This window comes from Ambystoma mexicanum, chromosome 3p, assembly GCF_040938575.1.
Source record: "Ambystoma mexicanum isolate Mex_15411 chromosome 3p, UKY_AmexF1_1, whole genome shotgun sequence".
In the NCBI taxonomy this organism is placed as follows: domain Eukaryota; kingdom Metazoa; phylum Chordata; class Amphibia; order Caudata; family Ambystomatidae; genus Ambystoma; species Ambystoma mexicanum.
This window is the reverse complement of record NC_090925.1, coordinates 41,362,877-41,375,623: the sequence shown is the minus strand read 5'-3', so window position 1 is coordinate 41,375,623 and position 12,747 is coordinate 41,362,877. Positions and strand designations below refer to the sequence as shown.

General features: G+C 44.6%; 1 protein-coding gene across 2 annotated transcripts in view; it reads left to right on the top strand.

The window, feature by feature from the left end:
* LOC138580115 (E3 ubiquitin-protein ligase TRIM39-like) overlaps positions 1 to 12,747 on the top strand; it is a 581,904-nt gene that overhangs the window by 78,314 nt on the left and 490,843 nt on the right. For both annotated transcript variants that reach the window (XM_069650391.1, XM_069650392.1), the window contains exon 2: positions 9,129 to 9,224. In XM_069650391.1, the coding sequence (XP_069506492.1) occupies positions 9,129 to 9,224 (96 nt within the window). The remainder of the gene's footprint in view (positions 1 to 9,128; positions 9,225 to 12,747) is intronic.

Here is a 12,747-nt window from a genome sequence, read left to right as displayed (position 1 = left end):
AACCTCTGGAAGAGGAAAGTCCTTTTGCTATTATTCTGCATTCGTGAAAGGCAGAGGACAGCCGGCTCAAAGAGGCCAAAGGAGATCCACCCGAGGTGGACGGGTCAAAAGTACTAAAGCTGCAGCAGCAGCAGGTGCCTCTTTACCCTCGGCATCTGCATCAGCCGCCCCCAAACCACTCTGAGGTCTTTCCACACAAAACACCTGTAGGGGGCAGGTTAACTCACCATCTGACGGAATGGCAGGCTATAACGTCAGATGCTTGTGCATTGGAGACAGTTGCCCAGGGTTACTGCCTACCTTTACTACACATCCCTCAGAGTCATCCACCGGGGCACAGCTCTCTAAAAGTTCCAGATCCGCTCCTCTTGCAGGAAATTATAGACCTGCTAGAGAAAGTTGCCAAAGAACCGGTACCTGTAGAGGACAGGAACAAGGGCTGGTACTCCCCGTACTTTCTCATACCAAAGAAGGACGGAGGGCTGAGACCCATCCTGGACTTACGAGAATTGAACAAGTTCCTTAGGAAGGACAAGTTCAAGATGGTAACTCTCTCTCAGATCCTTCAGTCCCTCCAGCTCCAGGACTGGATGGTATCTCTGGACCTTCAGGATGCTTATTTCCATGTGCCAATCCATCTCAAACACAGGGAATACCTGAGGTTCGCAATTGGCGAATCTCATTATCAATTTCGAGTTCTGCCATTTGGGCTGACCTCCGCCCCGAGGGTCTTCACCAAGCTAATGTCGGTAGTGGCTGCGAGTCTAAGGAGGGAAGGGATCCACGTCTACCCCTACCTGGACGATTGGCTGATCAGGGCTGTATCTTCGGAACCAGCTCAGATCCAGCTAGATTATGTCTGCCACTTCCTTCACAAACTGGGCTTCTCCCTCAATTTAAAGAAGTCACAGATGATACCATCACAAAGGCTCCAGTTCATTGGAGCAGTCCTGGACACTTCCCTGGGAAAAGCCTCACCACCAGAGGTGAGGGCTCAAGTTATTCTGCAGATGGTCAACAAGTTCCAAAATGCCCAACGTCTCCCAGACTTTGACTTTTTGAGGTTGCTAAGCCTCATGGCATCCTGCATCTTCCTTGTGCCAGAGGCTCGCCTGAGAAAGAGATCTCTTTAGTGGGCACTGAGAACTCAGTGGTCGCAATTTTCAGGGAGAATGACAGATTTCCTCCGGATTCCGGACAAGGTAGCCCACAACCTTCAATGGTGGGCCTATCCAGAGAACATCTTGAAAGGAGAACTGTTTTGGCAACCATGGCCGGAGATAACAGTAGTCACAGACGCCTCGCTCACGGGGTGGGGAGCCCATGCCAACGACTTGACCATCAGCGGTCGTTGGTCTCCATCGGAGTCCACACTGCACATCAACCTATTGGAGCTGAGAGCGATCAGACTAGCGCTGAAAGCTTTCCTGCCATCAGTACAGGGGAGAAATGTCCTGATAATGACGGACAACACGGTGGCCATGCACTACCTCAACAAAAGAGGAGGAGTAGGGTCACTGCCACTGTGCAGAGAGGCAATGCAGCTCTGGTTTTGGGCAATTCAGGAAGGAATCTCTCTATTGGCAGTCCACCTAGCCGGAGAGAAGAACTTGACAGCGGACGCTCTGAGCAGGCAGAGCACAGTCTCCCACGAGTGGGAACTAGCTCAGGAAGACCTTCAAGAGATCTTCGCCCTTTGGGGAACCCCTCAGGTGGATCTGTTCGCCACAATCACCAACAAGAAGTGCGATCTGTTCTGTTCAAGGACATTTCCCCCGAGAGGAGCTCTAGGAGACGCGTTCGTAGTGGACTGGGAGTTCCCACTCCTTTACGCGTTTCCACCAGTCCCTGTTATTCCTCAAATGATCAGGAGGTTGAAGAGATTCCGGAAAACCATGATCCTAATTGCCCCTGGCTCGGCCAGGAGAACGTGGTACCCGGACCTTCTAGATATGTCCATCTGCCCTCCAATCTGTTTTCCACTCAAAGAGAATCTTCTCTCGCAGAAGGGAGGTCAGGTTCTCCATTCAGCCATCAGAACCCTCAACCTTCACGCTTGGCTTCTGAAAGGGTGAGGTACAAGGATTGGGACCTCCCTGATGACGTCTTGGAGGTGTTGCTTTTGGCCAGAAGGCCAGCAACAAAGTCTTTATACCGCTGCCGTTCGAACACATTTTGCAGCTGGTGTAGAGAAGGGAATATCGACCCTTTTTCATGTGGTGCACCAACGGTGTTATCGTTTCTACTCTACTTGGCAAACTCAGGCCTTCAAGTTGGCACTGTAAAAGGCTATCTCGCAGCGCTTTCAATCTTCAAGCGCACTGCGGAGGAACCATCGTATTTCAAACTACCTCTAGTAATACAATTTCTCAAGGGATTAACTAATGTTTATCCTCCAAGACCATTCCAAGTTCCCTTATGGGACTTAAATTTAGTCTTAAACTTCCTAATGGGTACTCCATTCGAACCACTCCACTCTTGTTCGCTGAGATTTCTCATGCTTAAAACTGTCCTATTGGTAGCACTAACATCTGCTAGGAGGGTGAGCGAGCTACAAGCTCTCTCTTGTAAACCCCCCCATACAATTTTCCATAAGGACAAAGTTGTCCTACAGGTGAAGCCTAATTTCCTCCCAAAGGTGGATTCTGAATTTCATATTACTCAGAAAATTACCTTACCTTCGTTCTACCCTCCGCCCCATCCGGGGAAAGAGGAAGAAATGCTACATAGGCTGGACCCAAGGCGAGCTCTGAGCTTTTACATCAGCAGACTGGCTAGGATTAGGTAAGCAGACCAACTGTTTGTAGGATACTCAGGTCACAAGTTGGGACTACCCATAACAAAACAGACCATTTCCAGGTGGATTATTTTGGCCATTCTGAAATGTTACAAACTGGCAGGGAAAGAGCCACCCCAAAATCTTAGGGCTCATTCAACCAGGGGTATCGCAGCGTCATCGGCCCTCCAAAGAGGGTTACCGGTCCGAGACATATGTGCGGCTGCCACATGGTCGTCCGCACATACGTTCACAAAATTTTACAACCTGGATTCCTCCGCTAGTCAAGAGACCAGATTTGGAAAAGCCGTATTACATGCAGTTCATTCCTAAAAGGGATACATGACATTATTACTCCCACTTCCAATTACATGCCACTGCTATGGGAGTCTATCAAAGATAAGGAATACGTCGGAGGACACAATCCCTTCGAAGAACAAGTTACTTCTTACCTTGTAACGTTCTTTTGATGGGATGTTCCTCCGAGGTATTCCTTATCGCCCCTCCCATCCATCCCCGCAGTAATACTTCCCTTGTGGTTCCAGCTTACGCTCCTTCAAGGTCAATAACCAATTCAGGCATGACTTATCTTATGCTACAAAACGGAACTGAGCAACGGACGCCACGCGTGGCTATTTATGGGCATGGTGACGTAGGTGCCGATACAGTGGCTGTCGTAGGTGCCGATACAGTGGCTGTCGAGAGACATCGACTCGGTGGACGTCGACGCGCAGCACCCTCTACAGAGAAAAAATTTCCGAGGCCAGCAAGCTGGAGACGAATTATCAAAGATAAGGAATACGTCGGAGGAACATCCCATCGAACGAACGTTACAAGGTAAGAATTAACTTGTTCGTTTTTTGTATAAGTGGTTGAAGGTAGATGTATTTCCCCAGGGGTTGTAACAAACTGTTGATTCCATCCACGTTAGGTCTTCCAGGTGGATTGCAGAGGCTTTTATGCACTTTGGGTAATGTGTAGAAGTGTAGTATCCGTGGATGGTTATTGGTCAAAAACTTGCAAGTGTTGGGATTTATCCATTCTAGTTCTTCTGCTTTCCCTAAGAGTTCTTCAAGATTGGTTTTAATTTGGCTTGTTGGGTCCATATCCATTCTGGCATATGTGTTTCCATCCATCAATTGTCTCTGGCATTTACGATAGTAATCAATGGTATCCAGTAACACTAAGGCCCCACCCTTGTATGTTGATCTTATTGTCACTGTCTCGTCACTATATAAGTTCTTGATAAGTTGTAACTCATGTGGTTTCAAATTGCAGTGTCCAGTGTGTTTAAATTTGACTTTCTCTAAATCTCTTGTGACTTGTTTTTGAAATATTTCTACTGATAGCACTGTTATTGGAGGAATAAAATTGTTCTTGCTTCTAAATTCCTTAATGATATGATATGATATGATATGGCATTTGTAACACGCCTATACACAAGTGTTTCAAGGGGCGATGAGGCAGGGAGGGGGGAACAGTGGGGAAAGACAGACAACGATCCTACTAGGCCAGGTGTCATTCAGATCGCGCAAGTGCAGGGGTAGGGGGAAGGGGAAATGTGCAAGGGGACGGGGAGAGGGGGAAGTGCTGAACAGGGTAAGTAGATTAAAACATAAATAAATAAATAAATAAATAAATAGTGCAAGGTAAGTGCAGACAAGTGCTGGGAGGGGGGGCGGCTGTAGGAATGCAGAGACAGTCCCGCAGTGCAGGGGTTGCCAGGGAGGCAGTGCAAGTGGAGAGTGGCTGGGCCAAGGACCGAGGTCGGTGAGAGTGGCCCAGGTGCAGGTTCAGTGCAGTTTCAATGAAGAATTTAGCAGGGGAGAGGGAGAGAGAAAGCAGAAGCAAAGAGGAAGGTTTTGAGGTGCTTCCGGAACCGAAGATGGTTCTCCTCAAGTTTCAGGGAGGCAGGAAGGCTGTTCCAGAGGGAGGCCCCTGCCGCAGAGAGAGATCTACCCCCAGCTCGTTGCTTCGAGAAGCAACTGACCCTGAGGGAGTTGGAACCAGATGAGCGAAGGGCTCGGGAAGGAAGATATTTAGGAAGAGAGAGTTGAAGGTATTTAGGCCCCAGGCCCCAGAAGGCCTTGTGGACAATGCAGAGGGTTTTGAACTTAATCCTCGCAGCCACAGGGAGCCAGTGTAGAGATTTCAGTCCTGGAGAGATATGGTCTCTGGGCTTGAGGCCAAGGACAAGTCTCGCAGTCCTGTTCTGGATGATTTGCAGAGGGCGGAGAGTGGAGGCAGGCAGATTAAGATAGAGGCTGTTACAGTAGTCCAGCTTCGAGAGAACCAGGGCTCTGGAGACCGTGAGCTTCTGGGGGAAGGAGAGGAAGGGAAGAATGCCTCTGAGGAGGTGCAGCTGGTAGTGTGACTTCTTAGAGACGTCAGATATATGAGGAGAGAAGGAGAGTGTGGGGTCGAAGATGACCTCGAGGTTTTTTGCCTTGCAAGTAGGAGCAGGAAGCGGGCCAAGAGAGGCTGGCCAGAGCGCTGCAGGGAAGGAGGGAGTGGGTGTGCCGATGAGTAGAATCTCAGTCTTACTGGCATTAAGGCAGAGGTCATTGGCGGCACACCATTCCTGGATAGCAGACAGACAGTCGGAGATGAGGGAAGGAGAGGAGGAGGCCGAGGGTAGCCTGAAAATGAGCTGGGTATCGTCCTTATAGCACTGAAAGTTGGGGCAGAGAGTGGCGATGCGGTGGGCAAGGAGTGCCAGATACTGGTTAAGGCCAGAGTCATCTGTTTTCTTAGTGGAATATTCATCCAGTTCACTGAAGAACACTTTCAATTTCGTTTTTCTTACTAATTTGTACAGCTCAATCTTAGTATCAAACAGGGTGCTGTTGTATGTGGGTACGACGCTCAACCCTTTTTGTAAGGTCTCTTTTTCTTTATCCGACCGTGTTCTTGAAGAGAGGTTAATGACTAGGTTCTCTTCTGCTGCAGTCTTGTTTTCGGTCCTTCTTTTTGCCTTCCTTTTCCTCCTCCTTGTTCTCCTCTTCCTGCCTCTAAAAAAGGTTCTCTCCTTGTGTCTGGAATCCCTGTTATTTTAGCCCTTGAGGTACTTTGTCAATTCTCTCTCTTGGCTTTCAGGTTCCTTCTCGGTCTCGCCTCCAGAGCTAGATGCTTCACTTGTGTTATCTTGTCTGGGTTTTCTTATTGGTGGTCCGTACTTATCCATCCAGCTATATAAACTTCATCATTTAGATAGTCCTATGTATCCCTCTTAAATGTTCTGATCTTCTTTGTTTCTAATTCAGCTTTGTATCCTGCTATCCTTGTGTTGATGTCTTCCAGTATTGCGTTAACCTCTTCTCTATTCAAGGTTGCTACCAGTTCCTTTTCTATTTCTTGTTTTTCAATGTTCAAATCCTTCAGATTGTTAGCCAGTTCTTGTATTGTTAGCAAGATCAGATCAACGGAACACTTATCTAGAATTTCCTCCCATCTCCTTACAAATTCTTTACTCTCCTTACATAATGTTGGTCGTAGTTGTATCTGTAGTCCCCTTGGGATGCGTTGGTTTTTATGATTTCTACCTAAAGTTATAGCATGGAGCTTGCGGTTAATTTCTTTGCGGATCAAATACTCAAGCTGTTTGATTATTTTATCTGGATCCTCTTTGGATGGGTTCTTTATATTAAATCCAGATTCACTGATCAGACCAAGTATTTTGTCTTCCTCTTCTGTGGAAAATCCAAGAGTTTCCACTTTCTTTGTTGTCAGTGTTTCTATATCTGAAAATGACATAATGTGTCCTAAATATTTCCTAAATATAAATTTCTAAATTGTTTCAAACAATGTTTTAGGGTGTGCCTCCACCTCAAATGTGTCGAGAACAAAAGTTGATAGTCAAAGCAGGGGTGGGCACCACTCTGTGTGATTTCAAATTCTTCTCAAACAGATCAATTCTTGGTATTTCTATCATTCTTAATTACTGCTTTAACCTGGAGCTTTCAGAAAAAAAGGATCCCATGACACACGGATTAAAAATTACTACGAAAAAAAGGAAATGAGGTGGAACTACCTCATAATTTCTGATGCTCTGTTAGCTCAAAAAGAGCATAAAAGAAGGGTTATTGCATTTTGATTATGCATTTTATATTCATTTCTTTTCTTTTTTTGCTTTCTGTTTGTCAATCCAAGTATGATTACAGTTTTACGAAAGGATCTTCAAAATAGGAAAAGAAAATATTCTCCTGTAACTAAACTAAAGCTACAAAACCATTATATTAAAAAAAGACAGGCAATGTTTTATTCACACTCCTGTTGGATTTGATCAAGTCAGTCATTAAACACAGTGGTCAATTCAATGCACAAAGCCAATGTATTTCGGTGTGAAGCACACCATCTTCAGGCCTCTGCAAACCTTTATAAAACATATGTTAACTCAGTTCAACCATAAAGACAGCAACATTATCATATGTACAGAAAAGAAATTGTTGTAAATAATGTACATACCAATACGCCCAATTTTTCAAACATTCCGTCACCAGGGATAAAATAGAAAGAAAATCTCAATCAGCACCTATAAGTGTATGTAAGTATATGCATTGCTCTGGTGATCTTGCTTCCAAGACCAACACGTTGCCCCTGTGCTATCCTCTGTCCGTTCAAATGAGGTCTTTCTTAATCATTTTTTATTTATTTAATAATTGTATCAAAAATGCAATAAAAAATGTAATCTGTTCTTTTATAGGTTTCATTGACCTTGTTGTTGTTATTCGAATAATTTTGTAAATGTGTAAATTTTAAACTATGTAATGTAAAATTGTGTTGAAAAAGTTGAGTTTACTCAGCTATATTCAATAAAAGAATTTTAATAAAACACATGAGGTTACCTATGACAGAAAAGGATGTTCCTAACTTGGAACGAACTAAGTCAAAGTTGTTAGAATGGCTCTAACTATACAGTTTCAGGATTTCCTTTCTGAATCTCTGATGTACACTAGCTCGGGGGTAGAGGGCCCAGCACATGCCTTTGGTCAAGGAACAGCCATGGGGACAGATCAGCCAGCTCACTTGTTATTTAAAAAACTGTCCGCATGCCTCGCACACACAACCTACTCAAGGGCCAAGGAGGAGGTTGTGTGTTCCAGGTACACAGACAGTTTTTTAAATAAATTGATGACTGATTACAAAGTATTGATTTCTTTGATAAAAATACTTTTTTGTTTTACAAAAACTGACTGATCCAGCATCTTCCTACTCATATTCTGTTGATTGCATAGCTGTGAAGTACCAGCTTGTACGTTTTCTGGGAAATTTGAATGTACCCAGGTCTGTCACACACCATTAACACTTATTCAGGAAGAATGTTCCGGAAGAACATTGCAAAAATAGGCAAATTCCAGCTACCATTGCATTTTGAAGACACGTGTGCATTGAATTGTTTCCTCGTCCTGATGAAGACTGTGTATTGATGTGCTGGGAACACTGAGGATGATTGTACCCCTGGCATAGTATGGCCGAAACACCTGTGTCAACATGTTTTTGTGAATTCATTTGAGAGAGCGTTTCTCTCCTTTGCCTACATGCGTTATTGACTGGGACACTGTAAGGGAATGTGACTTACAGCACTGATCGTGGAACTACTTCCTCAGCAGCTGATGACTGAAACCAAGTGCCTTTTCCAAGTTACAACTAGGAAATGATATGATAGACCTTTTAGTCCAGCAAAGGGTTGAAATCTGTTTTTGTCTTTCCCACATGTGTGTTATATATCACTTGGCTTTAAATGTCAATCATGTTTTCTGCATGCACATTGCACTTTGCAGTTACTAACCTCACACATGTGAAAGCTGCCATTATACATCTGTGTCTTTTTAAATGAATTGATGATTAAAGTGTTTTTGATGTTTGTTTAATAAGTAAAGCCCTTATGCTGGCATATTTGTCGAGCGTGCACATAGGATACAATCCATACACAAACGTTTTGGGGTTGGGACATGCTGTAGAGGTGCCTGCACAGGTTTAGGTCACCTACTCTCTCTGTTTAGAATTTGTATCAAATGGCATATTGGGACGGTATGATTACTATAGTAAGTCTGACTATTAGCAGTATTTTTCAACCTACATCTGGACAATTGTATTTGATGTGGGCATTTAGCAATCGACTTCTCCTAAGCACACTGCTTTTGATTGGCCAATTAATAATAACTAGATAGTGTAAAGAAACTACAGATTACTGACTAATGGTATCACAACATGATAGAATGGCTCTTCTCAGAATGGAGCATCTAGAATCATTTCAGTTTTTCGACGTGATTAATATTGTACGCCACGACTGTGGTATTGCGTAAAACTGACTTGTGTGGAACACTCACAGGCTATCTTTGTTTTCATGCAGTTGGAATTCATTGTGAAACTCGACTGTTTACAGAAAGAGATGAACAACATTTTGAGTCTTGCAGAGAATAAGAAACACAAGTTGGCAGAGTTTCAGGTATGTTGCTGATTCAGCATTTGTCGCAAAGCTTTTTGCAGAATTTGCAGATAAAGCAAGAGGAGTCTTCGGTACAGAACCACTGTTCACCACTGAACAAGGAGGACAAAACTTGATTGGTCCGTGTGGCATTACTCTTTGTAATGAAAATGTGTGCATGAAAACACAAACATCATACCTGGAACACAAAAATACATTCACATAGGATTCTCATTGGCACGAAATGTATGAAAAAAGCTGCAAATCCCTTGCTTTTCTGACAGCAAGTCCTTTCCACAAAGATTCATAACCTAGTTCGGACAGGATTGATTTCACATGGCGAAACCAACACAACACTTTCTCACCTTTCAACTCCATTACATGGATAAGTGCTTATCTGTACGTTATCAAGGTCGATGTACACCAAATCCTCGACCAATAAGAGGCTGGTCTAAAGCTGGCCTCTATATCAAACGGGCAATGGCCCAACTTCACATGGAGCGGTGCAGTCGGGCACCTACAAGGAAAGACAAGCAATTTATTCAGGAAAGGTAAGCATTTGGCCAAATTTCTGTGCCATAGAGGGAGGCAGTCCCTGCTTGAGTCTTGTATAAAGTTATTGCTGGTGAAACCGCCCCTCTTCCATGAGAATTGCCCCCACATTGTTTACTGAGGCTAAAGCAAGCCTTGCCTATTTGAGCTGACCAAAAACCTCACACCAAGGTAATCGTATACTTGTACCTGTTCCAAAACACACTTATCCATGCTAATTGTGAGTTTGGGGGATTTAGAGAATCTAGGTCTAAAGACCAATGCCATGGTTTTCCCAGTGTTAACTTCAAAGTGCATCTCTTTACATGTGTCTAAAAAAAGGTTTCAAAGTCACCCTTGCTCACATTGGCGAGGTCCAAGCAGTTCGTACGAAGTGCTGCAATGACCTTGTCAATATATATATGGTGAAAAGGAGGAGGGCAAGGACACAGCCTTAGCCTCACCCCTTTCTTTACCCAAAAAGATTCAGTAATAACGCCCTACAGGTCCCGACGCACAGAAGGCGTGTTCGAAGAATACAACTGCTGTAAGATAACAAGCAGGTCATTTGGAACCCCCCTTTTCAACAACACCTGCCACAGGACTGTTTGGGGGGACACCGTCAAAAGCCATTTTGAGGTCTATGAAGATGGTGTATAATCTTAACTGCATCAAAGTGACGTACTTGTGTACTATGAGTTGTAGTTTAAAACACTGATCAATCGTACTCCTTCCTTTTCTGAACCCTGCCTGCAGGGGTTCAATGGTGTTGTTTGTGTGTGCCCAGACATGTAGGTACTTCAAGATTACCTTATCAACAACTTTGCCTACACTGCCCAATAATGATATGGGCCTGTAATTCCCTGGTTCTTCCCTTCCACCTTTTTTCATAAATGGGAACGATTATTGCGTTCCTCCAGGAAGGGCGAAATATTTATTGAACAACTGCCATAGAATATACCATAATGTGACAGTGGCCATTGCTGTGGTTGCAAACGTTGGGACAAGAGCTTCAGAGATGTTTCCATCCCCGCAAAGCCATCCATAGTAGAGATTGGGCATTGGGCCTAGACTGCAGCCTTGCCCATTGGCCACTATACCCCAATTGTGGGACCGTGGGCCACAGTCCATGACTTGTGGCCATGGCCACTGCCCACACCTTGGGTCATGTGATTCAGCCATGTCGCCTGCCCCGCAATACAACGCTCATTCACTGTGCTTCGCTGACACCCATGGCCAGTGGCCACGATCCCTGGGCATCAGCCATATTGCAGACCCGCTACGCATCTCAGAGTAGACATTGGGCATTGCTGCAGGCCAGGCTCAATGCCAACCTTAACCCCATAGACAGTCATGCCCCGGACGATCTGGCACTAAAGTTAAATAACAATGTTTTTGTACCTAAATGTTTACACTTTTGAAAAAATAAAACGCTGGAGGGATCAGCACCAAATATGCAAAAGCACACTTTTCGGTACCAAGCTGCCTCACCATGTTCAGGTTTGGTGCAAATCTGTCCAGCAGATCGGGCTGTTGTTGCAAGCTATTTTCTTCCCCCCAATCAAGTCTATCTGGATTGCGAACTTTTTGGGACCACCCTACAACTTGACAAAATCCCACTATACTGTCCAAAGAAATTCAGATGTATGCTATATTTTGTTTGCAAAGTTTCATGCAGATTCATCAACTGGTGCCAAAGTTATAAGTTGCCCAAAAAGTGTTCTTCCCGTGGGAAAGCCAACTTACTCTCAAATACATGTCATTGAACATTTGTCAAGTTCGTGAACATCACATGAATGTCCCTGAACATCTGAGATGAAAAAACAACTGATTTGTGACCTTTTCTAGGCGCATCATCACACCCTCACCTCAGCAGACAAGTCTAATGTTGCATTTTTTTATATCATTTTACTGGAACGTTCACGGACTAAGTGTGTGGTTGTCGAAACCAACATGACAGGCATTAGAGATGTTTTGGCGTACCTCACATTTCTCAATAGACCAATCAGCATCTTTATGTGATTGCCGCAAATGTAATGTGGATCCGTGATTGGTCCAGAGTCATCTGCCGGCACCGAATCAGGAAGTGATCCGTGGACTGGATGGAAATATCACACTTGTTTTTTTAACTACTTTTTGGGCATTTAAAAAAAATAACTGCTGGACAGATTTACACCAAATTTGCAAAAGAACGCTTTTGGGACCAGGTTGCCGCTCCTCGTGTATGTTTGGTGCAAATCCGTTCAGCGGTTCAGGATGTAGTCACGAGTAACACTTTTTCCCATTGAAGTCTTTCCAGATTTCGAAATGTGTGGGTCCCCTCTACAACTTTGTCCTCCTTTGCCGCAACCAAACAAAACATTTCTAAACAAAATAAGAGTTGGGTCTAGAGGTTTATGCCCTTAATGCTAATAGTAGCCAACTGGGTTGAACCACACTACTTGTAGTAGGGCTTTCTCCAGCATGGGGTCTGGCATGGATTCACATGCTCATGAATATTCCCCGTCGTCAGGCTGGGAATCCTCGGTAAAGAAAAAATAAGTATCAGTTTCGTTTCTGATCTGTCTTTCGTAGTAGTAACGAATCACTGATCTCTGCGTCATACTGACCACAGCCAATGACTGCCCTCTACCTAAGCCCCGCCTCTGGCAGCCATCTTCAGATTTTTACCGCACGTTCAAGTGTTGGGATCCTCGTGCTATTGCTCTCGAGCGTTAGTGCTATTTTCACGTTTTTTCTCTGAAAAATTTCTCTTTTTCGGTCAAAAGAGCCTCAAGCTCCACCGTTTCTTCATCCGATCAACGGGGACCCGTGTCGGATTCGTCTACGCCCCTCAAGGGTGAAGATTTCGTCGAGCCACGCTTTTGGAGGACTCCAGAAGTTTCTCAGGCCCATCTCGGACATGGCCCAGGAGAAGGGAAGCTCGACGCCCGGAAAGCTGTTCAGGGTCTGCCCTGGATGCCAGCTTCAGAATGTCTTTAAGAAGGACGAACACTCCCTTTGCCTTTACTGC